Here is a 27,952-nt window from a genome sequence, read left to right as displayed (position 1 = left end):
ACAGTAATAAACTATCTATTTGAAAGACAAAGAACTGAAATTCTGTGAAAATGAAGAAAACTGAAGACAAAAATGTGAGTACTGGCTGAACAATCATTTAAAATAAATTTTTCAATAAAAGAGAATTGCAAATCTAATCCCCAGCTTTTAAAAAACCACTAATTCTTTACTGCTTCTTTAAAATTCTTCCTAATTTTTCTTCTATTGTTTTCAGAGTACCATGCAAATCAGAATTGAATACAAAATTCATTTTAGAGCCTGTAATTCAAGATGGACTAAAAKAATGTTTCCTCCAGCTGTGAGTGTTAGGTCAAAAACAGAAAAAAAGTCAGAAATACTGTTCAGCACAGGATGAGACTGCAGCTCATGGTGGAAAGAACAGTGTTAAAAACCAGAACTGTTAATGAGGGAACTAAGCAAGAATTGAACTTTTCTTTGCTTAACCTTTTATTCCAATCATAAATGTATTGTCTGCTTTGAAGAGAACTAAAACTGAAGTAACCTCTTGCTGGTAATCTGTAGCTRTAATTTATTCTTTTTGAAAAGAATCATTCTCAACAATGAGGAAAAATTCTCAAAAAAGAGCAATATAGGGAAAGAGAATATAGTTTTGAATGCACTGGTTTAAACTTTCAGAAAAGCTGAAAGTGATGGAATTATTGAATACAGCACATGGAAGGAGGTACCGATTCTGGTATGCAGCTGTTGAGTTGGAAGGGAGAAGGTGACTGTTGGCTCAGTGTTCCAGAACTAAGACTGCAGCAGGGAACATCCATTCGGGAGACATTGTCACAATTAGCTAAAAAASCTACCAAAAAAACYAAMCAACAAACAAATAAAACAAAACAAAACTGAAACGCTCAATCAAATTTTAAAAACCCACAGGTCAGTCTTGTGGGATTTTTTTCTAGCCAGATATGAGTAAAGCATTCTACAAAAAAAGTCAATGTAGATACTAAATATGAGAGGCTCCAAAAAAACTGGAGTTTTTTTATCATGCATTTGCATGATAAAATAATGGCTCTTATTTAATAAGAGCATGATGCTGTTGGAAAATTCTAATGGAAGCTAACCCATAAACAAACACTAACAATGTTAGTTAACCTCAGAGAAGTTAATATATGTTAAGACTAAAATATAGCACCTAAGAGATGCTGTATATAAAGGCATTTGGAACACAAGGTCGATGCAAGACTTTTGAAAGTTTTAGCTTTAAATACTCAAAAGAAAACAAAAAAATTATTTTAAATGGTCACTGTTTAGCAGATGTTAGTGAATGCTTGAATGTAAGTTAAATGTAGCAATTTTAAAATGTTAATATTTTGGTCCATATGATATCCACAACACTTTCTTCTCTACATAAAGTAACTAATAATTTTCCTGAGGTTCTTTGTTCGTTGGTTTTCAAGTCCAAAAAGGAGAAAAGTCTTCACACTGAATTCTTCTCATACAGAAAAAACCTCCTAATGTTATGATCAAGCTCTCAACCACTTAGTAGGATCTAATAACAGAACAGCTCCTACTGCTGCATACAAACTACTTGGAATGTTGTCTAGGAATTCAACATCTGAAGCAAACAATGCAATTGCTTAACTTGATTTCTATGTTGGCAGCAGTTTAGTTTCATTTACAGCTTTAAATTTATTCCACGTTATTTGTAGGAGCAATTTCTTTTTCTTAAAGGAACATCTGTCACACATCACACAGCTATTATGCTCTGACAAACACTTATGGCTTCAACTTAAATATTGCTAAAAGATAATTTTTATCACATTCAATTTTCTAAAGATTCCTGGTAATTATTTTAATGGTATGGACCACGTTGGTCTTAGAAGATGTCACTGTTGAAAAAGATGAGTTTGTTTTTCTGAATATTATGGCGACAGCACACTTGGACATATTGCTTTGATTGGTATTACTTCCTTTGTTTCCTTGTGCATCTCTTTGTTAGGAATGTATCCATAAGCCCTACATGACAAGCAGCAGCAGGTTAGCACACATTTGACTGAGCTGATAGCTTTAACTGCACAAAGAGGTAGATAAGATGAAATGGCAGCATCAATCATTTTCCATGAGAAAGACTCCTGCATTTAGTTGTTATGACCAACTGCAAATACAGTACCATTGCAAAGGAAGGCTGCATGCATCAATGAACCTCATKATAAAGGCAGAATGTAAGTTCAAAGATGTCAAAGTTGGAAACATTCACTGTTACAATTCACAGAGTTTTCTTTATCATACAACCTTGCATTCACCTGGCAACCTCACCTCTCTCCTCTCCTTATGATCAGGTCAAAGTTGCATTTTCTTAAGCATCCAAATCCATTACCACTTTGAAGTTTAGAATCCTGGACCTTCCTTTTGTCACAAAACCATTGCCATACTGATCCACTTAGCTGTTGGATTCTGTGATCTTGAAGCTGATCGATTCTATGGTCTGTTTAGTGCAATAAGAGTCAAGGGTCTCAAGGAGAAAACACAAACCCAGCATTGTGACCCGCATTCTAAAGCTAAGGAATTCAATGTGGAAGAYGTTCAGAAACAATGAACAAAATGGGCCATTTGGATAGAATCCAAATTACTAAAAACTCRAAACAGAAGAGAGAGGTGGTGTTCCACAGGGCAACAGAATGACCTGAAGTTGGCAGTGARCCACATCAGTCAAGCCAAAACAGCTTTCTGTCAGAACCCCTCTAAAATATGCTTAGTCTGAGTGTCATAACACAATTAAAAAAGAATTAAAAGAATTAAAAAGGCAGTACTTTGAGAGCACCTGCCTTTCCTTCCAAGACAKTTGAGTTCTCCAATTTGAAAAATCCTTCCAGGCTTCACAGGYGGAGGTGAGAAACTATGGTGAGGAACTATGGCAGTCTCTGATTTTATCTGTCTCCACAGACAATGCTTTTTCTCTTGGTTCTTGTTTAACTTGGCTCACACAGGTAACAACACCCTCTGTATTTTCTTCAGCTTAAAAAACAAAACAAAAATCAAACACTGAAGTTCAAACTCCACTGACAATGTTTCAGCTCCAACAACTATGCATTTAAAAGAGAAATATTTCAGGAACTTAAGCTAATAGGTAACTTTACTGCTATTTAGCTTGAYAGCCATTTATGTCACCTATTATGCTCTAAAACAATGCAAGCTGACATGAAGTTACTGCAGTAAGGCCCCCCTCAAGTAACAACATTTAAACCAATTTATTTTTTCAAGAAATGTTTGGAGAAACATTTGAAACATGTGAAATCATTTGAAATATTTGAAACATGTGAAATCATTTTTACACAAAATGTCTTTTCTCTTTCCCATGAAAAAACACAGCTACCATCTTAATTTTTGGTTTTTCTTGTGAGGGTTTTGGGGTTTTTTTTGCAGGGGAATGGAGAAATAGAGGTGTTATTGCTGAAAAAAATCAGCTCTAGAGCACATTGATTTAGAGAAAGACACTTTGGTCACAATTGGCCACTTCTTTTTGAGTAAAACAGCATTTCTTTAAAAATTCACTCAACAGTATTTGTCACATACAAAAATTTTTGGGAGGCATCAACATCTAGACTGAACAAATGGGTTAAACATTTGATAGGTTCTCTGAAATTCTTTTATCCTGGAGAATAAAGAATTTCTCAGGAGAGAAGTAAAATTCAATTATTAAATGGAAAGCAACCAGTTACACAAACTTTTGAGCACAACAAGTAGAAAATGCCTTAAATTTAACTTTGACCATATGGCCACAGCAAAACAATCCATTATTACCAACACATGAATTTCAGTATATTTCTTCATCCACACTTAATTTATACTAAATGTTGTAATACTGCGAAAATGAAAATACAAAAATACACAAAAAAATAAAAAGGTATAACGTTTTGCTGACCTGCAAGTCATTGGTGCTTACAGAGATAATTATTGCTTTGTCATTATGAAGGAGTAGCTATAACCTACCTCAACTTTACCATCATCTTTTTAGAAGTYACAGATGACATGAAAAGATAATGTAGAAATAATAAAGCATGCCACRCTAATATTTCAGACTCTAGGCAGGTGAAAGACCATATTGTGCTGATTTCTATGTCCTCCATATCTAATAGGTCTTCTTCATGAGGAATTAAAATCACTCAATGAGAAGGCAAGCACCCATTCCCAATCAGATCCCATGGCTGAGAACTCAGAAACTGTATCTATATTTGATAGCAATGGTTTTAAGCAGCCTTCTGTTTTCACATAAAGCTATTTATGGTGTTTATTGGGTATTYTTTAAAAATTGTTTTCAAACAGAAGTTTGAAAGTCCAAGCAATTACATACAAGTCTATCTGATCACTTCTAAAGTCTATTAATGACTACAGAATACCAGTTGAAAATTTAATTTCAATACCATTATTGAAAATTTTCAGAAATCTGCTGGGATTGTGCAAAGAAGTCTTCAAATCCCCCCGTATTTCTTTCCAAAGAGGTCTAGCTAGATTCAATATTCATTATTTTCTAGTCTTATTCCTCCCTAAAAAAAAAAAATAAAAAATTGAAGATCATAATGATAGCTAAATGTTAGGATTTCTGGCAAAAATATTGTACTTAACATATAAATTGGTAAATTGGTATTTGGTCAAAGAAACTGATTAACTTCTTTTTACAGCAAAAAATAACTTTTGAGGGTTTCATGGGTTTTGTTTATTTATTTTGGTTTGTGGAATTATTTTTCCTTTTTTTAAGAGTAAAAACTAATTAGAATCAGCTGAAAAAAAGTCTGCGTTGGAGTTCGCCACTGACAACATTTGTATCTCTTCTTCAAGACATACAAAACAAAATCCACTTTATTTTCTATATTTGCATACTATTGAGAAAACTGCARCTTACTAAGTGCTGGATGGCTGCCCACAATCCGTACTGGAATAGTCTGTACATCTCCCAAGAGAATCTGATGGACTCCTCCTTCTGTGCTTCTGGAGTCATCTACCCCTCCAGCTGGCACYAGCTGGCCCATGGCTACCAGACCCTGATCTGAGCCAGGCACAGTCCCAAATGCAGCACTATGCTGTGTTAGGCTGGCACCTGCTTGCAGAYTATGTCCCTGACTAAGTGCTGGTAAATGGCTGGTTATTGCACTCCCTAGGGAATCCAGGAGATTTGCAGGGCTGGGACAATGGTTATTTACAGCTATSAGGGTTGTTGATCCATTTGTCGAGGTAAATGTTGACTGCAACTGTAATCCCTGTGAAAGAGAAGGCAGAAGTACCAATATACCAGTATTCACAGCAGAAGGAGTTTGCATTTAACAACACRTGTTGTATTTTGGAACTAGATAGCTTCTGACTTCCTACTCCTTAATCCCAGCAATTCTAGGCTCAAAATGTATTTGAAAACAATTGGGACAACGGTACCCAGTAGCATCTAGAAGATTGCTTATGACCATAAAGCTCTAATTTTGGATTGATATTCAGTTTTAGTTAATTCCCCAGCACTGCTCATTCCCACAAGAGGTGGGTACTATAAGCTAAGCACTTTTTTCACAAGCTAAGCACTGCTTTAAAAAAATGGTGTGAGGTGGAGCCAGGCTGTCCTCAGAAAGAGAGGAAAACAGCAAGTAGAACAGAATCTTACTACAGACTGTATTTCTAGGGAAAAGATCATGCATTTCGTCAGAGTTTAGGAAATATGAAGGCAGCTTTTCAAAGTAGTTAAGGAAGAAGGATAAGAGAGCCAGCTTTGAAGGGAGATGAGCTTTAGAAGAGCTCTTTTAGCAWGATATTCTTATCCTTCCCTCTTCAGCCTTTCAACCTGCAAGTTTACAGCTGTGAGCTAGGAGCAGTTTCAGAATTTTAAGATATTTTCTTAAGAGGCTGGAGGATGATTTAAAAGGAATAAACCAGACTGTCTTAGCTCCCTGAAGTTTTGCAGCATTTTCATTATGAAATGACTGGATGGTGTGAAAAATGAATAGGTACTTGCTTTGAGGCAGAAAGTAACTTCAAAGTGTCAAAAGWTGGTCGTGGGATGCCCTGCACCACAACTATATGCCAAATGTAACATGCAAGAGCGAACTGAGTTAGAGTTGAGCTACTTCAAAATTCATGCCACCCAGCTACTTTTGGGATCAGCTGAGAGGAATCTGCTGTTCTCAGCTCACCTTCAGCACTTCCAGCACAGCATGTTTGATATTCTGTAAATGACTTGACTGTACCTGAAGTTGTGTAAATATCTTGGGCTGAGGTGAAGAGAGTGAAGACAACAACTGAGCTGTTTCTGGTATCAAGGATTCTCCACTCTGGTTGGATTCTGCTTTGGTGACGACTGACTCCCCTCCTGAGCTCCCTGCAATGCAAAAGTGAGGAAGCAGACAGTTATGASAAACATCTTATGTCTGTTTAATAAAAGCCTCCCCTGTGAACCAAACTCCCTTCAATCTCAACACACAGATACAGAAGATATGTATATACATACATATACTCTACTCTCTTTGCAGAACTTGGATGCTAAAGAAAAAAGACAAAAAGACAATACTGCAGGAAGTTTGTATGTAKCTGTACAGAGCCAAAACAGAGGCACCAATAAATCTGTTCTTGAGAGCAAAGCAATTGCCCCCTGCACTGTGCTTTGAATTTGTAGTTATCACATAAAAACTGAAATGCTTCTAGCAAAGCAGCAAATAATTTCACAATATCTACACCTCAGCAAGGGCTTAATAACAGACAGGTACCAAAAGAAAGGATCGTCTTTCAAAACAAGAATCTAAACAGGAAATTTTCTATGTCTCACCAGTCCCTTCCCATTTTTGAAATCAGCACAACTTCTATGCAATATCATCCAAAGTCCATTTATCTGGAYGCCTTTCAGCCTACAGATTACATCATATCCTCAAAATTCTTATTTAATGCAAGAGTGATGGRCTTCATTTCCTGAAAGCTTGTGAAAACTGAGATTTGCTTGTAGCAATTTCTGCAAGAAAACTTCTCCTGAGATCATTCCATTTCCTGTTTGAGCCACCCAGAACATTCTGGTTAAGATTTATGCAAACACAAGTTGACATTGCTCAGCTTTTTATTTGTCATGAAGGTAAAAGAAAAACTTGCCCTGTGAATGCAGATTAGTCTGCTGAATGCAAAAAAAATGAGAATTGTCAATTGCAAAACACTTTCTATCAGAAAAATCATAGAAAAAGTTTCCAGCAATCTGAGTRGAGGTAGATTTTTCAGTATATATACTGATCTCTAAACTCTTAACATTTATCCCAATTACCAGAAGATACATGTAGATCTATAAATCTTCTTGAACACGAGTACTTTAAATATTTAGACTCATTTAAATATTATACAGACACCCCATATGCACATGTGAATTTTYACATGCAGGAAGAGACAGCAGTTCTCTCCTAGGTTGTATTGTACAGCAACACCCCTAGGAAAAAAGGCAACAGTTCAATTCCTCCTCTTCCCACTACAGAGAAARTTATATCACATGGAGATAGGGAGTTCTGCACAAACAGGTTCTGTTATTGCCTGATTTTTAAATGTGAAGTTGTCCCCATGTGGCACAAGTTGAGATTTTAAAAAAAATAATGTACACAAAGACTAGTCTGAAAAGTCAGTGTTGTTCTCCCTTTCTACTACTTCACAAAAATTAATGAGAGCTCATTCTTAGGAAGTCAGGCTTCTTTTTTGTAATACAATTATAAATGTATGTTGAGATGTGTACAAACACATACCCCCCCATATAAAGGGAAATGAGACATGTAGCAATTAGAGTTTCTGCTTATATTGACTGAGCTGGTGCAATGTGCAGAAAACYAAACAAATCCCACTGTTTTGCTTCCTGTAAAATTCAGTATGTCACTGGATGGGTGTTTACACATTTGATAGGCTACTTTGTTTTAGAAATTATCTGTGTAAAACAAAAAAAGTAAGAATGGGTCTCCTTTTGAATGTTCTCCAGCACTCAGCTCATAGCAAGTTATGCCTGCTGAGCTCTATCACAGCTTTTGATGGCACAACTATTCCATCTCCATAAAAACACAGTAATGGCAATAYTAACATAGGCATGCAAGCTTAAGCACAGTAAGTCTGTTCACACTGCAAATTTCTCTTTTTCCTCAGAAACAAGACTTCCTTAAAAAAGAGGGACACTGTTCAAGCTGTGTCTAAAAACTAACCTCTTGCTCTCTCACATTTGTAAATACTGGAATTCTTCAGAGAATCACASATAATGCTTTTCAGTTCAAATTAATCCMCTGCAGCAGMAGCCAAAATAAGAGTTAAAAAATCMCAAACAAAACAGAGCCCAACCTTGGCCTTTTTTTATCAGAAAATACACTGGTTTACATGGAACTGCTTCACATAAATCAGGTTCACCAAGTCATTTAGGAGAACTCAAGAACTCATGCAGTGAACTCAACCTTTGGGGGTTTATATTTCCTGCTACAACAAATAAAAAATTGGCCCACATAAGRGGAAAGGGACACAAATACATCAGGACTTCTTCAGGCAAGAACCACAGGGTAACTGCTGACAGAAGTAAATCCTGAACATGGCAGCTGTGGCAGTGCCCCTCTGGTCCCTGTAGACTTCTCTGTCAGCTGTCTAGAACAAAATGTACCCACCACTATGTTTCATTTAAGCAGGAAACAAACTGGCTCTGTTACTGAGATTAAAAACATCTGTAAAGTCTGCAGCATTAGCTGAACGTGTGCAACCATTAGGCTCTTCCACCTCACTTCAATCACATCCCTGCTAAAAGCCAGGGATGAGTTCTGATGAGTTTCACACTTAACCTATTAAACAAAGAATGGGGAAAGCATCTACAAAGAAAAGTTCTTTTGGTGTCACACTAGGCCAAATATCCTTGAAACARGGGTGGGAAGGGCAGAATAATCTAATTTAAAATTTATCACCAGCCACCATAATCCAACAGAACATCTTAGCCCATGTGTAATTCTAACTACGTGGGTAGCGAGTAGATCTAGTTACAAACACCTGCATTTTGTCTTAGTACATGTTTTGAAGTTATAGTAGTAGGAACCCACTTTCAACAACAACAAAAAAAGCATAACATCTTCAATAAAACCAGTCCTTTGACCAAGAAAGTTTAAATTGAAATCTACCATATCTGCACTCTAGTTTTGCCACAGAGTGGGAAGAAGTTTAACACTCTGTGGCCTCAGCAATCACAGGGAAGAGATGACACTTGGGTATCACACTAATAAATAAGTTACATCACAAAGAACTGAACATCTCTCAGCTCTGTTGCCACTTAACACCCCTGTTTCTATTTCTATTCTAAGCATCAAGGAAATACAGAAGAGAATGCTCTCAGTTCCAACAACAGAAATACAATGCTTGTTGTTCAGTGCCTGATCCTAGCACTGGAACTCATCAAGCCAGTGACTTTGTGAGAAGTCCCTTTCAGCAAGATGTTTAAGCACAAACATGTGAAGCACAAACCATGTGGGAACTCAAGTACCACTACCCAGCTGGATCCTGGGAATTGTGTCCCCTGACAGGCATATCTGTTCAGTAGTAATTTAATTCTCTCTAGACAGGGGTTATTAGCACATTCATCCAACATAAAATGTTSTTTCCACATAACCATCCCATTAAAACCTTTAGTTGCTAAATTAAGATTAGAAGATGCTAAATAAAAGCCAAATGTATATTTTTAATACTTTTACCAGCAACATCGTGACTACACGTATTCTTTCCATACATGCAGTCAACAGTTTAAGAAAAGTAAACAAAATAGCTATAGCAAAATAATCCTTCTTAAGTTCACCTGGAACAGGAAATGATAGCAACCTCTATGGAAGGAAACTRAACTTGTGTGACACAGTTCATAAAACACATTTGGAGGCAGACAAGTTATACATGCAGTCCTACCATCTGAAGGTGGTGAGGCAAATGTAACAGTCACTGTTTCTGTGAGGACATTCCCACTATCTGTGGTCCATTGCAGCTGAAAGGAAAAAGATCTCAGCTCTCAGAAAGGGTGCAAGCTTGTCTACTACAGGAACACAGGTTCAAAACAGGACTTATAGGGAAACAGTGTCTAAAGCTATACTTTCTTATTTTCTTATAATTATGCACTTTGGGAACTCTTGATTTACAAAAAAAAAAAAGACTTTTAAACATATACTGCATCAAGAAGGTAAAAGTCTGCTCATGACAGTTTAAYGACTTTAAAACAGAAAACAGTCAAACCATTTGGCTAACTAACAAGCACACTCACCTAGACTACAGCAGCATAGGGAGAGGGAAAAGCATGATTTAACAGTATTGTTTGTCAAAGCTGATTTTAAATCASCAATTTCTTAGCAGTCAGTCTCATAACTGGGAAATCTAGGATCACTGTGTACCCTTTATTACTGTATAAATGGAAGAAAACTGAGGAACGAGATTTAAGAGCTACTGAGCATTTGGAACAATCAACTCCAAACTTAATTCACTTGCTATAAAGTRCATTTATTACTATTTACACATTCAAAATGTTTTCTAAGTTCTAATTTAGACTGCACCTGAGACACACTTCATCCCCATTTTTTCAGATACTGAAAAGTAGTAGTAACTTCTTCAAAACACAGACAGTGACAAAGACATGAATAAAATTTTATGCCATGTGTCAGTTTTTCTAACACCAATGGTTTCCAGTTCATGCAGTCATCAAGAAGTGCTAGTACTGTGTAATTTATTAATCAACTAACAGCAATCTAATGCTGATGAGATAARTACCGAATAAGGTCAGAAGGTTTTATTCACATTTAATCCAATCATGCTCAGCCAGAGATTCCACTGAAAATACTGCTGCTGGAAATAAAAAGTCATAGAGAATTTTGGATAAAATATGGCTAAGTGGTAAAAATTAAGATTTCCAGTATTTAACTCCAAAAATCAAAGAGATACACAAAGGCCAACATACCATTGCTGGGATACTTTCTGAATTGTACACAATCTCTCCATTCCTTAGGGACTTCTGCACTTCATGAATGTGGTTCTTGATGTCATTCACAGTGGGGAAGAAGGACAGGTTATGTCTTTCTGGCACTTCATCAGGTGTGAATAATTCTCTTTCCACATACTTTCTGTCACATGTTAAAGGACATCAAAATACGCATATAAATATATTCTGCTATTTCACTCTGTTAAGAGACACTGCTACCTTGTCCTCCCCTTATTGCAATGACAAGACAAAAGCAAACTAGATGATCTGAGCCAGTTCCTTGTGCATCTGCTACAGATTTTGGAATTTAAAACYCCCATTTATTCAAGTAATTTTAAAGAGTACAGCAGCTCTTAGTGGCTATTTAAAATTACATGGAAAGAGACAAAAGCTGGGAAAAACCAGACTCATGACATCTGGGAAATAGATTCAGTAATGCATCAGTCCTTTAGTTACAAACCAAATTAATCAAATGCATCAGTAGATACAGCACTATACACTGAGTGCACTGCAGACAGTTCTGTACCTTAGTTGCTTCCTGACTGCATAGACCTGCTCTATTCCCTGAGCCACCAGCTCTCGGATCTTGTCTGCCACTCGAGGATGAAGCCGAGAAGGCAGAGTGCTGTTCTCATCTCTAACAACTGCCTCCTCCTCCTCAGGAGAAGACACAGAAAAATGGGAGGGTGAAGGAGGGAGGCAGGAAGTTTCCATTTCATGATATTGGTGAGCTTGCTGAGTGGGCAACTGTACATACCACCTAGTAAGAAAAAAAAGAGTTTATACACACAATTCTCAAACAAAGGCAAAAWTATCAGTATCTTGGGGGAACAGTCTGACAACTACAAACAACCTARTCAGAGTGTCCTAAGTTTTTACAGCCCCTGAGCAAGAAGAGAATGTTTTTCAGAACTCAGGGCTCTCTTGCATCTTTCAATGCAAAATAAACTAGATTAAACCCTGAAATAATACAACCATTTCCATAGATTCCCTGCATGGAAACACATGTTGAAGTTCCATAGCTTAGTGCTTAACATGTTACTAAATTAATACTTCAATGACATAGAAGTCTTATTGACATTGTGGGTTTTTTTTTACTATTAATATTAATCAAGAGTCTTAATAAGTGACTAAGTTAAAAAAAAAAAAAACAAAAAAACCAACAACAAACAAGTAAAATGCTGTTTTTCTGCTTCATTTGTGAAAATAAAGAAAAAAGTGAAAGTTTCACCTGAGGACACCACCAGCATCTATAAAGTTCTTCTTCAGCATGTTGAATGCTTTCTCCTGCTCCATTCTTATGATTTTCTTGTCAATTTTAGGGTCAGTAGGAACTCTGTATTCTGGAAACTTTTGAACCTTTTTAATATAGATCCTTCCAAGAAGGAATAAAAACAATTCTCCATCAGTACACTATGTCTTTGGGAGGGGAAAGGCAAAAACTCCACGTACTTCCTATCAGGCATTAGTATAGAAAAAGTTCAAGTAGAGTGATATAGAGTGTGAGGAGTCCCTAAAAGAACTGCAAAATTCTTCAGGACACATCAACAGAAATGATGCAGACAGACACACTTCTGTTCTAATCTGGAAGCCACTCAGCCAGAGTGATTTCACTCCTCAGCAGAAGTCCTTGTCCCTCAGTGTAGTAAAAGCACAACACCAATTGTGACCAGGCTGCAGTTCCCCCAGCTATGCAGAACTGAGCACATACAGACTGAGCTGCAACTATTCATCAAACACTCTCCTAGCTCAGTAAAAACTGAACAAGCACCCAGGAGATTGCTCAAGGGTGAGAGGGAAAAACCCATTAGTATTGAAGGAGAAAATCCCCAGTGAACAGAACTGTAGCTTCTACAGCACAACAGGACACAKGCTAAACTAGGATGACTGACTGATAGATATCAGTGCAATTAAAAACGTGAAGAAACAACAAATAAGATGACAAAGTTTTAGGAGCAGAAAGAGTCACGAAAGGATACCACAATGCCTCATTAATGCTCAGGTAGATAATGAATCCCACTTTTATTTTATAGGGTGACATCCTGCTACTTCGCATCCTGGCAACCTTCCAAATTTCAGCCTTACGCAGTCTAACAGGACAGCATTTCTCCCTTACCTCTAAATGAGCATGGGCCTCAAGCTACCGTGCCAAACAGTGCYCTCTCATGGCTCACAGAAAGAATGCTTTCTTAGAATGCTAAGTCACTCTTACAGCTTTATAGATAATTCTTACCTTGCTGGACAAGTGGCTTTGTACAGCCRGCCAGAGGTGCTTTCCTGCTCACCAACTTTTTTGGGCTGAAATCCTTTCCTCCTTGGCCCATACTGGCACTCCATTACAATGGCTCTGCTTCCTGGACACAGAAAGTAATACACTCTATTCAAGCAATCACCRAATTCATTACAGCAAAATAGTAACTACAGAAGAGATAAGAGTTCTGAAGCAGTTATCTCTGTTTGCCATCAGACTCTTCAATAGGCAAAACCCTCAGATATAGCAAGCAAATATAGCACAAATGCTTCTCTCACAGCATGTAGGAACACAGAGCACTTTAAACCATTTGTYAAACTTACTACATAGCACTCCTGCAACCTACATGAATGCAAAATATTGGATTCTGCCCTGGTGAACACCAATACTTTACAAGATGAGAATTCTCACAAGTTGCCAAAGGAGCACAATGCTGGTAATAAACGTAAAAAGCAGAACTCCCAAAATAATGCAGAAAATCCACAGCTGAAATCAAAGGTGTGATGGTTCTGGTTGGGATAGAGTTAASTTTCTTCACAGTAGCCAGTATGAGGCTATGTTTTGGATTTGTGCTGGAAACACTGCTGATAACACAGGGATGTTCAGTTACTGCAGGGCTTACACAGGGTCAAGGTCTTTTTTCCCTGTCACCCCACCCCAACAATGAGAAGGCTGAGGGATACAAGAAATGGGGAGGGAATACAGCTGGGACAGCTGACCCAAAATGACCAAAGTCATATTCTGTGTCACATGGCATCATGTGACGCATATAGAGCCAAGGGAAGAAGGAGGAAGGGGGGCCATTCAAAGTTAGAGTGTTTGTCTTCCCAAGCAACCATTACAAATGATGGTGTCCTGCTGTCCTGGGGATGCCTGACAATGGGAAGTCGTGAGTGAATTCCTTACTTTGCTTTGCKTGTGTGTATGGATTTTCCYTTACCTTTTAAACAGTCCCTATCTCAACACATGAGTTTTCTCACTTTTACCTTTCTGATTCTCTCCCCCATCCCATTGGGGGAATGAGTGAACAGCTCTGYAGTCATTTTCTGCTGGAGTCAAACCACACAAAAAGGTCAACAGCCATTTCCAGCCTCCTGGCTCAAATCAACACTTCAGACCATGCTGTCCCATAAAAGCTCAGCCTTGCAGTTAAGAAATCTTAACTGCTAAATAACACAGTTTCAGCACAGTACACCCACACAAAACCAGATAGCTTAAACAAATACTTCTTTGCTCTAAACTTGAATTAAGTGACTTCTTCCAGTCAGCCCTCTAACAAACGGGATTGACAAGTATAGCATTAAAGTGGTCAAGAAAAGAACATCTTCCATATTTCTTCCACATAATTTTTAGTTGTTTTTTATTTATAGTTCATGCACTCCAGTAAGCAGGCAAGGAGTTTCCCATGCCACAAGTGGTATAGCCAAAAACCTTGTAAGTATTGTAACAGCAACATAATGTGTTTCCCTAAGATACCAAATGATCTAGTTGAAACTAAATGTCTCAAACGCATGTTTGGGGGAAAAAGAAGGGTAAGTTGCTTTGATTTTTTGATTTTATTCTTAGCTTTCTTTTATCTCACAGTTTATGGCTGAAGCTTTGAAACTAGTGCTAACATTTCCCTTTTTCGGTAACCGTCAGGGAAAAAAAGGAAGAAAAAGCTGCAAACATAACCTACATTATTGTCACTCATTTTCTCGTAGCAACTAAAGCCCATTCATTTTATACCCATATTAAACTCAGTAATTTCAYATATGCACTGCAAGAGATAAATATGGAATTCCCAAGCTGTGAAGTCTGCATGTACATTTGTAAAAAAAACCAAACACCAAAAGTCTCTCTGCAGAGGTCTATTGAAGTTTATCTTGTTTGTTTGGCTGTTTAAATTTATTTATTATTACTTTAAAAGTTGCCATTTAAATAGTTTATTGACTCCTGTGGAACAAACTCTTCAAAAGATCTTCGAGTTGGGTAGGAATAATCAAACAAACTCTTACCCTTAGGAGAACTTCCACGTCCTAATAGAGCAGATGGGACCTCCACCTAAAAATCTCATCACAAGGACCCCCATCAAATGATGCTTAGCTAATTTCTAAAGGACAAAAGGAAATAATCACAACAAAACATAAAAAAGGAAACACCTTTAGACTCTCAGAGCAGTGTCCAAGCTGCTCCTTTTTTTATGTTTGTGTCTTGACCTTATCAAAACTAAGGAACAACATAAAGATTCTTCTTTACGGCCCATTGGGTGCTGATGTTGAMATTTTGAAAGCATTATTAAAATAAAAGTTAGTTACCTGCATTGACAAAGGGGATCCCATCATATGGGACRTACTGAGATTTCCACATCAAGCGTGTGGCGGGTTTGGCTGGGCTTGGAGACTGGCGTGTCCCCCACACGCTCTGTGTTTGCTGCTTGTGGAGCGTGAGAACGCTCTCTAACTCTGTCTCGCTCACGCAATAGCCGCGGTACGAGTCCCCAATTCTCTGCATGGAAAGGATGGGAAATAACAGGATTATTCACCCATCTGATGGCTGAACATCACACAAGAAACAAAAGCAGCCAGGGACTCTGGCAGGTGAGAACACAGGCCCAGATTTTTGTCATGTTTTGGCATGTTTTTTTGCCCCCACACTAGTATCCTCATAAAGAGATTTACCATAGGATCTAACATAAGAGCAGTCCCCACTGAGGTCAGGAGTTTGWCAGCCATCCAAGACCCAGGAACACCAAAAACCCCTGAGAAGGTTACAGTGACTGTCAACTCTGSTTTCCAGAGGACAACTTCACTCCTGTGGCTTACACCCAACACACACTTCAGCTGCAGTCACTGACTAGACAAATTAGTATTACAGGAAGTTTTCCCCTTGACTGCCATAGAGAATCTCTGAATCACCAGTAATTGTCTCTACATCTACTGCAACACACACACACTGCACTGAGCTGCACCAGAATGCACCCACTCCTAGCACCAGTAACTCACCTTCTCAGTGCACTAACRATGAACTGAATGTCTCACACAACATCCCTTCCAACCTTCAAGGCACTCTTGATTCTCAACATTATCCAAAAACATACTACAGTAGATTTGCCATGTGCAAACTGATGATGGTTTCAATGAACGCTGCTAATGTCTGGGCAAGTCCACAAAAACTGCATCTAACTTGACTTAAAGTAGTTATCCAGCTACTCAGTGTCATCACAGTTGGTTCAGTGATGGTCTACCAGGGGCAGCCAGCAAGCAACAAAATTACTGGGACAGAGAAGGACTTTCCATCCAAACTGAGAATGCCATGCTTGCTTCTGTTCATATGCAGCTCAGGGTCAGGCTGGTCAACCAGCCCTAACAGCCAGAGTAGCTGGCCAGCTCAGTCTTACAGTGTATCAGTGGGACAAACACATGATGAATGAATATCAAGGTCTGACAGATTTCTTTTGCCACCTTCAGTGACACAACAGCCAAATGTTTAAATAATACTGACAGCAAAAGCAGCAWCAGAGTCTCTCCAAGATTCTCACACAGACACTTGAGTGACAACTGCTTAAAACCTGCCTCATACTCATCTAAGAAAAACAAAATGTCAGTGGTTCGCAAGACCTAAAGTTAACAAAAACCCAATGATGATCTTGTGAATGAACTGGGCCAACACAGTGCTGCTGATAGTGCAAGTCCAGACACAGAGGGTTGTGTGTGCTCTGGGTGTGTGAGTCTCTGAGACATGAGCTGTTCACACCTCAGAGCTCAYTGCTCTCCAGGCACTGCTGCAGAAGCTAACACTCACACCGCTGTGGGGAGCAAGAAACCCTGACAATTGTTTAGCTAGAAGTTATAAACMGTATTTCTGTCCAAAACTTTATCTGAAAAATTCAGGAGAACCAAAGCAGCATAAGCAGTATCAGAACTACTTTCTTTCCAGAAATCTGGGATGCTGCCTTTTGGATGAGGGATTACAGCACCACTCCATACAATAAATACTGTGCGACCAGCTGGGTTTTTTCCCCATATCTTATACCTGTAACTATAAATAGGTCATTGACATTATTCCAAAGAGATGAGAAGACTGATAAAACYGTTGTGCCAGAAAAGTAACAAAAACAGTTAAGGCAGTCTCTCCTGGCTTTACTTTTGCACAAGCTAGATCATTTTCCCTAAGCTGGTGGGAGGGAAGGAGGAGGATGAGAAGAAAACCATGCAGTACATAAGATCYCTGCTCTCTACMAGCTTCACAAGGAGGAAAAAAAWGGAAAAATGAGAMYATCTGCTTCAGACTAAWAAATTAATATAGTTTTGTACAATTAATGAATGCAGTTTTCAATTATAGTTTATTTCAGTACAATGACACATTCAGGAAATGCATTCTGATCAGACCCTGAAAACTAAATACGCTATTGAAAGTAACTCTTTTTAAATTAACTCCTTTTAAACAATGTAATTACCTGGCACTAATTGCACAGTCTCCAGCCCTTTAACTCCAAGATTCAAGACAAAAAAAGGAGCAATTCCTTCTCTCTCCACTGGCCTCGCCTCAGCAAAGGTACATATAAAAGCTTACCCCAATGTACACACACCAAAACTGCAGTTTTCCCTGAGAAACTAACTGCAGCAGGGTACCAGRGGCATTGGGCAGCCCAGACACAGCAAGTGTAAGCTGAACATTTTAAAGCAGTCAGGGAATCAACAGCAAACACAGAGCTTGGTGTTAATTTGGATGACTGTAGTTTTCACTGCTCTGTTTTTGCCCGCAGTACTAACTGCCAAAGGAGCCACTGCCCTTTGGACTGCAGAGGCTTCACCTGCTGACATCTTGTGGGAAAGCCACACAGACCTCAACACTGTTTTAAGTTTGTTTCTACTCTAGCAGCAACTGAAAGAGTGGAGTTGTGAGCTAACATATTTACCAACATCTCTCCAAACTGGATCTTCAAATTCCAGTAGGTCCCTTCAATTCTGTTACTAGTAATGAAACATTTTGGCACCTGAAAGGTAAATGACACCTCAAAATCCCAATGTTTCTGGTCTGTGCCCAAGAAAAGACAGATACATCCCAGCACTCCCTGATGGATTAGGGAGAATTAATGCACACAGACAACAGTTCTGCTGAACAGCATTGGGAGGAGATGTTTATGTCCACAGAACACATTCAAAGAGACATTATTTCTATTTACTTTTCCATACATGCTGTTCTGAATTTTAAACAGAGCAAGTGAAATTTCTTTTAAAAGATAGACAAAGCAGATAATAAGTCCCCYGATAATATGATACCAATAATAAGTGATTCAGACAAGCCACATGCATGTTAAGACAGGAAAGAATATACCACATGTGCTAAAATCACAATGAACTTTATCAACTAACTGGCCAACCAAATTAAGAGACTGATTCTATAAAAATTACATCTCCACCATGGAAGAATTCATGCTATTAATTTTCTGACCTCTTAACATTTAAGTGGACATAAAAATGGACAGCACCATATGTATTAAATAAATGGCACAACATAAAAGGAATAGATGAATATATTTAATTTAAAAAAATGTTTCTAAGCAGATACAGAAATAAACTCAATTTCTATGTCCCTCAAACTACAACTTCCAGTTATCAATGGCCAAGTCAACAGGGAAAAAAAAGAAGTGGTAAAGACATCCAAAGAGAGGAAGCAGCTAGAGAGGATGAGCTTTCCTTTAAAAAAATATTAAGAGACAGTAAAATAAACAATTGGTAGCAGAAGGAAGGGATAGTTGATCTCTCAAGAAACCTCCCATCTCCCTTCCCTTCCTGCTTAGTCATTTATGATACATTCTAGAAGCTGGCAGCCATCCCAGTCATCAGAGCAGTTCTGCAGACACCTAACAAGACGCAAATAAAGGAGGAGTTGTCTTTAGCTCAAAAGCCATCACAGAGAATAAAGCAAGCATTTTTTAACAAAGGAGAAAACAAGCACATGTACCCTCGCCTGCTGGGACAGAAAAAAAGAAGTCAGCAAGAATATCTAAAATAGGAATCCTTAGTAAAATACKGACATCAGGATGTTTTAAGTCTCAGACTTGACACTGGCCAGTCACRTGGATTTTAATTTCTGTGTGATAACACAAACCAATGAACAGTTGCAGAAGCCAGCAAAGTTTGCACTGTAGCTCAAGAGCAAACCCTAACAGGGCACACAGTGGCTCTTCCCAGCATTACAAGGTGTCAGGAATTCAGCACATTTCTTACTTCAGGAGCTGTTGATGGTCAGTTRTTCTAAAATTCTCAAAATAGAAAGCAATTTCACAGCATTCTATGTGTTTAACTGTGCTAGCAGTACCAGTACTACACACCAAGAAGTTTGAGCGCTTCTACAGCTATGAATTATTCCTTTCACGGAATAGGATCATTATCTTAGAGCTAGATGATAAAACATCAAGTCAAAATTCTTTGCAGCCCACCTCACAGTTCCTGAGACGGCGTGCCCATGCAGGCGTATTTAGTGGCAATGGCTGAAGTGGGATGGGAAAAGGATCTCCCACTACCCTGAAAAAAAATATAATAGAAGTATATACAGACATTCAGAAAAGCAACAATTAAGTCTAAACTACAAGCAACATCGAATCAGTGTCTTATGTATAAGCCTAGAGAATATGATCAAACTATGGATATTGTATCAACATGCCTTGAAAACCTGGTGTTCATTTCCTTCATATTCTGTTTCATTGTTAAAATMATTTACGGTGAATAAAAGTATTTTATTCTGTCTTCTACATTCAAGTCCTCCAAACACTCAGTGTTCTTAACATTGCTGCCTGACAACAATAGATAAAATATGGTGAAATAGARCAGCTGATTGTCTTTATAATTTTCTTATGCAAAATGATGGCAAAATGCTGAAGACTAAAACCAGTATCAAACATTTCTTAAATGCTGCACATTTTAATATATTTTAAGTTACTGAAACTATTTTAAGTACATATCTAGTTTCTCCATTCCCTATCTCCTGGGGCAGAAACCATGCTTATTTGTTTATTACTCCAAAACAGGTGTATCAACTCCTGTCTATACAAAYATGTCTYATTTCCAAKATTATTTTTCTGAYAYGTACAGACTTTGTTCACAACATCTGCTCACAAACTTTTCTCTTTGTTTTGCATGTTTCTTAAACACATATAATTTCTGTTTTAGTGAGATTACTCTGATCTTTTCCACTTCTTGATTTCTAAAGAGCATAAACCAATGCAAAGCCAGCTTGCAGTCCACAGAGCAAATGCCTTCTTTGGGAGTTTTTTGTAGTGGTCATCATTTTTCATTGCTGTTGCTTTATTTGGTTGGTTTGAGGTTTTGAGGGGTTTCCTTGAAGTCAAAAAGAATTCCAGAGCATTCAGGAATTAAAATAGTAGGCAACATTTAGCATGAGGAGAGAATCAGACTGGCATCAAGTGAAAAATACCTAACAATGGAAACTTAGCTAATAAGTCTGCCCAAGTGTTTCACCAACACACCATTCGCAGCTACTTCCTCATGTGTTGTCAAAGGATGCTGAAGAAGTTATCCAAAGAACAGATATCAGGCTCTCACAGTTAATAACCAACTATTGAAACCTCCATCTCAAAAATTCATCTCTACAATTAACTACTCTTGTGGGAGCATGGCTTGTGTAGGTTTTAGAACACTCATCCAAGAAACTCTTCTCCCTCAAACATCAACTTTCCCTGCAGTTCCTTCAGTGGKTCACTTTCAACTCTTGGCTGGCAGTAACAGTATCTGTTTAAAGTAATTTCAGTAATTTGTGCTGTGTTACTTAAATGCCCACCATTGCTCTGGTCAAAATATATCTCTGGAATACAGGTACTTYAACTGCTTTCCCTATTACTCTGGCACACACAAAAGCTGCCTGAAGCCACACATCATTCACTAACACTGGGCATTCATAACCTCTGTTTCATGGTAATTTTGTGATGAACATGGCAAAAACAAATTGCAAGAAAAAAAGGCAGTGCTAASAGTGGATCAAAGTGATTGTTCATCCTTTAACTCCTGACCTACCTGGTGGTTGCTTTTTTCGATACAGTGAGAGATGCCTGTGGGTGCAGAATGTAACTGCTTGCACTGTCTGCTATAGAAGCCACCACCATAGTCTGCAGGCTCCCATCACCACACTTCTCTTCTGAAACATCTTTACAAAAATAAAGCAGCTTCTTTGTTAATAACTGAACACAGAATGGGGAAAAACAAGCTATGATTAAACTTCATGTGTTGTTAAAGCAATCCTTTTGACAAAGGAAAGAAGTCTTACAGATGATAAAGTAGTCTAATAGCTGTGAATCAGTGCTCAAACTCCTGGTACACATACRAAGATACACTTGATAAGGTTGCTTATATTTAAGGACTTTGGTAATCATGTTACTGCTTATGAATCCTGTAACAACGCAAATAATCAATAATCAAATTTTTGCAAAGTCCTCTGCTTTACACTTCCAGGAATCCATATAGGATTGCACAAGTATTTTATTCAGCTGCAAGTCACGTACTGGTTGATTTTAAAATTAGAAAAAATAAGATAATGACACTGCTTTGTGCTTAGAAAAGAACAGTTAAACAAGAAAAGCAGGCTTCTTGTAATTGAATCTAACATGCTGTTAGAACAAATGTTTTAGCATTTCTTGGTAATAAAGAGCAATCCATAAGGCAAAAATTGCTCTTAGATTGAAGTCTATGTGCACAGTTAAACAAAAACTTAATGAAAAATTGTGAAAGCAGACATTCGATATTTTGGTCTTAACGTAAACACACAAGGTCTTATTAGACGAGGGATTTTTGCCCTTCAATAATGAAAGCTTCTTTCCCTCATGCAGACAGAGTTAAGATATTGACTCAGTACAGAAAAGGATCCACAAGAAACCATCATAAGAAGATTCAAAAGTGTGCAGTTGGATTAACACCACACTGGTTCCTCCTACACAGATGTGCTCTTAAGACACAACAAGGCTACTCTGAAGTCTGCACCATTTCATGCATTACCACCATGTGCAAACAAGTGAAGCTCAGGGGCTCACAGGCCATTCTCCTTCCCCTTTCATCTCCATARTAAACCACTGATAAGTCTTCCTACCTGTCTTTTAAAGATCAAATAACTACAAGGTCTTTTACACAGTAGGTCTCTAGAAACAAACAAAACTAAAAACCCCACAAATGACACACACAGCATTACTGTAGAACATGAATTCAAACGACACCAAGCTCCATGTTGAATGAAAACGCAATAATACTATCTAGTATTGCAACTTAGTGCTTACAAAGAGTTAGCAGCAATGTTTGACAAGTAAAGGCTTTCAGCTGGCTTTATAGTAACGTAAGACTCTGTTGTAACCAAACATGGTCTTACCCCTTTGAGAGCTGGACWGGGAGGGAAGGTTGAGCATTAGGGTAGGAACAAGCCTTTCAATGCAAGGTCATGAAACCATACTGCAATCCTAAGTGAAAAGGGCTAGATCACTACTTGAATCCCAAATCTTTTCTCTATCCATGCAGTACCAGGACTCTATTCTTACTCTGAGCTATCATTCCACAGAAGCACTTTATCAATGCTTGGACTTTCAGAATTTTATACAGAAAATGAAAAAAGTTTAAAAAACATTTGAGTTTAACAAAACATGACCACCTAGCTCTTAGTCTTACTCTGTGAATGCAAASTAGTACACAGCATTTTGTCATCAGCAAGGATTGCAGATAAATAATCAATGCTTTCAGATTTTAGTATGTCCATTTTCTTGAGAAAACCTATTAAGTTGTGCTTCTAGTTGTGCATCTCAGCACATGTTTAAAATGTGACAACTGACACATTCCAAAGAATGGAAAGTTACATCTCRTTTTCCTTGACTGGGAAATGATTTTCTACCTGGGTGACTCATTCCTGGCTTCACAAAACATGCATCATCACCAGTGATCTCAGGAACAGAAGATTTAATGCTCTCTTGGCACGACAGGAATTAATTACTGCTTTCAAAATGTAGTAAACAAATACTGAAAATTTGAAGCTGATAGCACAGCTGATGGCACAAATGTCCTTATTAACAGTAAATCAGGCAAGAAACAATTSTATGCTTGATTATGTCAATCTACCCATCACATACCCTTTACAAAGCGGACATAGTAGCTCTCCTTCCATAAGGCTTTTGCCCAACAGAAAATGTGGTGTGTGTGGTGCCAAATTCATAATCAAAAAGCAGATTCAGTGCATATTTTGTCTTATAATTCACTAAGGAAGGGAAGCACATACAAACAAGGTGCTTAAAAAACATCATGCAGGATGTGCTCAGCCACAGCAGCACACACCCTGAAGTGCAGTTTAAACTCACCCTGTGTGCTGGTCACATCCAGAAGCTGACCTGGAGGAATAATCACTTGGGTCACTCCTGGCTGGGCAGAAGGAATGACATGCAGCACCTGTCCATTTTCTGACTGGCTGGCAACAATCATCTGTAAGGTAGTCACACAGAAGCATAAATAGCATTAGTTTGTATGATGATCATACAGCACAACTGGGTTTGTTTATTAGCAGAACAGAAAATACCYTGCTTAGAATTAGGTCCTGTAAATCTACTTGATTTTACATAATAAGAAAACTGTCTCTCTATTGTCAATTTCTTAAAGGTACTTTTCCTTTTTCAATAGCCATTTAATTAAATATAGAAAAAAACCCCACCACCTGACATGATTCCACAATGAATTACACATTTATTTGAAACTTACAACACTATTATTAAACCTATCAAACACCTGAAAGTCATTCATAGTTGGGTTCGTTCTAACTCCATCCATGGACTAGCAGAACTAATTGTAACATAAAAATTTTGACATTTACTTCTAAGAAACTGACTTCTATGGGCAACATTTCATGCAAAAGCAAAGACAAGAAACGCCCCAGGACTTAAAAAAATACAAATGAAGTCCCCTGGGATTCTGAAAAACAAATCTTTATGGTATATTTCCCCATAATTACAAAGGACTTGATCCCAACAATGTTACAAAACCTAGAGTAATAAAAAATATTGTTTGTTTCTGATTTATTACATTTTAAAGGGATGAAGCTTCTTTAGTGATAGCACATCACATGCCAACCAAATCCTCTGGGAGAGAGTGACCTTTTTTATAAAATAGATGTTACAAATTACARAGCAACATTTTAAGAAAATTAGTTGAGGACTAAGGGAAAAGTGAGACATAATGACTTATTTCTAATGTTCTGATTCCCCCMAAAAAACACAGAGACTTATCCAGGGAATACAGAGAAAGCAGAAGCAGTAGAAGTATGAGATCTTATCACACCATAGCATCCAAGCTTGGTACTGACAAAAGACATCAGCTGTTGTTTAATAAAATTAGTAATGGCTGCAGACAGGATTTGCCTACCTGAAGAAGGGCAAGTKGAGCATGAACCAAACCACTGAAAAGTTTCACCATGTTGCTAAAGTCTGAATCAGCTGCTGCTACAACAAAGCAGAGTTCTTCAAAGAGCTCCCTGATCTGTGAACAGAGCTGCAGCCCTATTTGCAGACACACTCACCATGGGTGCACTGGGCCCTCCCAGGGGCTCACAGAGGGGCTGCCTGCTCTGGTCTGCCGGGTGGAATTCCTCTGCAGAGTGGGACCGTGGCTGGGGCGGCCGCACTGGCACAGCCGATGATGGAGAACTGCCCAAGAGGGGCACTGTGACAGGCAGGGCTGTGGGAGAGTCACTCTGTACAAACAATGGATCCCTGGAATCCATGCACGTTAGTTGCTTTCACAGAGGAAAAACAGTAAAATGTACGTTGAGTAGCAACTTCTATGAAGAAAAAAAAAAAAAAAACAAAGAAGAAAAAGAACATTTAAAACCAGCGTGCTGTACTGTGAACTCAGAGGGAGCTCTTGTCCTTCTGATCAACAAGTTAACACTAGCTGTTCTACTTCTATCTTCCATTTCCATGTTGAAAAAGTATTCATATTCCTGCTTTCTAGRAAGAAGTCTCTCTACTAAGACAAAAGAAAATCCCTTTCACTCAAAATCTGCTCCYCAAAATCACTCATCAAATGTCTCAAGTCTGTCCAGAACCTGAGAAGACTTAAACCAAAACTGTAAAATAGTCACCAACATGATTTTACTTCAAAAGAAATCCTAGATACTATTCCATTTGGTCTTTCCATACATGCATTTAGCTAAGAAGAAAAAGATCTCTACACGCTTTTTTAATACTTTACCACAGAAGAAACGCAAGCAATACAACCTCCAATTCAAAGGCATGAACTGTACAGCACAAGGCCAAAAATCAGATCTTCAATAGCTTTAAAAATTAGAGCTTATCTTCATGACGTTTGAAGAACCAAAGACTTAGAGTATATCCCATTTTCATTAAATTTAAGTACATAGGCACAAATATTTGTCTTGCTGAAACTTTGACAACACAAACATTAGGCATGTAAAATAATGGAAAAACAGGCAGCCCCTGTGTACAATAACATGTCAGGCTGTTGGCCTCTGCAAGRAGGGCTGCAATTTATTATATCTCTTGCAGCAATTGCACAAACAACTCTGATGTTTTTGCAACAAAAATGAATACACTACAAAACAAAGAATGAAGAAAAATGTTTCTTAATTTTATATAAAAGTCAGATTTGTGCTAAATAACCTCATAAAAAAATCTGCAGGCATAAATCTTCTATGCTGAAACTGTCTACTATGAACTACATCAGAAAAGCAGCAAAAAACAAATGGCACTTGTGTTAAAGACATTTTGCAGAGACCATAAGCACCCAACTAAATCACCATCTGAATGACATTATATGCTAGAAGAACATTCTGCAGAGGAGCATTCAGGCACAGAAATCTCCCCGAATAGGAATATCTGGCAATAAGATAAAGACTCCCCTTCCCCAATATCTACACACATGTCCTCTGTCYCTAGAGTTTTACTTGTGACTTTTGGTCACTAAGCAATGTGACCTAATTTTCAAGTGTTCTGCACCTCTCCTTCTTTTTTTTTTAAAGGGTTTTGTTAACAAAATAAAACATGCATTTCTTCAGCACTGTAGCAGGACATAATTACTGAAGGCTGTCATTGTAACATCTGGATATTCATCAGTTCAAAAAAGAAAGGCATAGGAATCCAAGGAAAGGATGTACATTCTTAAATGACAAGGTATATTACTCTAAAGGCAAGAAAAAAACACTGCATTGATGAAATAGCACATTTTAAACTCATCAGAGTGGATTAAAGGAAGCATCTACAAGGACTAAGCATTAGTACCTCACCTGAAAAACCTGATCATTTGTTTCTGACTCTCCTGTACCATTACAGCTGCCTATGAACAAATCATTACATCCTTCCATAGCAAYGTCATGCTCAGCTCCATCTTCTTCCATTTCAAGGCAACCTGAAAAGGTTATAAAAGTTTGTTTTAGCCTTCTGCTAAGAGATTGCTGCAGGTGTTGTCTTTAGGTCTTAYAAATTTGGTGTTACAAGTTCTAATGCTGGTTCAAGATAACAGTTCTCAAGAAATCCTTGCCTCCTTATCACTGTGTTACTCATTGCAGAAAAATGCCAGTGTGTTGCTCCAGAAGCACAGCTTAGGCTTTCACATGAGACAATTTGCTTGATTTGTCACTGCACACACAGATACAAAACACACAYACAGCCTYCCATCACTTTCATCTGAGGATGTCYACAAGCACTGAACTAACAACCACACATATCTAGAGAACACTTCATATTTAAACACATGCCAGCAGTGCTTTATAAATACATTAGTCACCTTCTTCCATAATCTCCAGACAGAATTTGGATTATGCAACTCTGTCATGCTGACATCTTGAAGTAAATCAATTTGTTTTAAAGACTTGTAAGACAGCATAAAAATGAAATAAAATTACTATTGTTAGTCTACAGTGGTATGCTTTGGGCAGAAAAAAAAACCCCATCAGATATGTGAAACAAAATTTGGCATTTATCACATGATGAAAGACCAAAAGACAGGGCTCCTGGCACTTCAGAGATCCCCTGCCTACCCTAAAGAAAGTTTCAAGATGCTCAGTTGCCCACTGCAAACCTTCCACCTGACAGATAATATTGAACAGTGAATTGCTCTCATGCACACAGCACACCCTTTAAAGCAGCAACCTATCTCAAATATTCACAAGCAACAGGATGAAATTACAACTAAATGGGTCCCTAACTTACAAGGATATACATATACCAGACTACACGCATAACATACCCAACTGAATAGAAGAAAACTTAATTCCTGTAGTTTGGGGCACAGGAGGGGGAAGGGTGCTCAGGATGTTTCCCCTCAGTATTTATTTTAAAGACAGGCTGCATTATATTAGCACTACTCCTACCAGCTGTATCTTCTTCACCACACCACGCAAGCAAATTCCTGAGGATGGACCTTCTTGGCTGTGGTATTTCAACCGTTTACAGATCTAGCAAGGAGACTGYAACAGGCTAGAGAGTAACTTCAAAAGAGCTGTACAACTCTTAAAGCAAGGATTTGTTCACTTCACAAAGATATAAAGGACACAGGCAAAGTAAATCCACATCTCCTTGGCTTTTGAAACTGAATAAAACATCCTGCTGAYACAAACAACATTATGAAGTTAAGCTGCTCATATGCTTAATATATTAATACTTTAATCTAAAGCAGATTTATTTTTCCATTCAATTYTCAAGTGATGACACTCCAGACCAAGTTCCAAATGAAGTTACCTCATGTTTATCCACTATTTTTGAGCTTTGGATCTGAGAACAATTACAAGATGTTTCACTTACAATG

The 27,952-nt window shown here is 38.0% G+C and overlaps 1 protein-coding gene across 1 annotated transcript; it reads right to left on the bottom strand.

Annotated features, from left to right (window-relative positions):
- Window positions 1-27,952, bottom strand: CARF (calcium responsive transcription factor). The gene is made up of 14 exons (XM_057381712.1): window positions 26,433-27,952; window positions 24,708-24,968; window positions 23,500-23,620; window positions 21,188-21,317; window positions 19,597-19,681; window positions 15,467-15,656; window positions 13,152-13,272; window positions 12,150-12,293; window positions 11,445-11,678; window positions 10,898-11,060; window positions 9,862-9,937; window positions 6,177-6,307; window positions 4,853-5,207; window positions 1-2,967 (listed from the first exon to the last, which is right to left on the bottom strand). The coding sequence occupies exons 2-14, from the start codon at window positions 24,909-24,911 to the stop codon at window positions 2,849-2,851; spliced, it is 2,073 nt and encodes a 690-aa protein (XP_057237695.1). The 5' UTR covers window positions 24,912-24,968; window positions 26,433-27,952; the 3' UTR covers window positions 1-2,848.

Source organism: Malurus melanocephalus, unplaced genomic scaffold (assembly GCF_030028575.1).
Source record: "Malurus melanocephalus ecotype Western Australia unplaced genomic scaffold, MMel_1.1 scaffold_524, whole genome shotgun sequence".
Taxonomy (NCBI): Eukaryota; Metazoa; Chordata; class Aves; order Passeriformes; family Maluridae; genus Malurus; species Malurus melanocephalus.
Note: the sequence above shows the minus strand (reverse complement) of the source record. Positions and strands in the feature narration are given on the sequence as shown.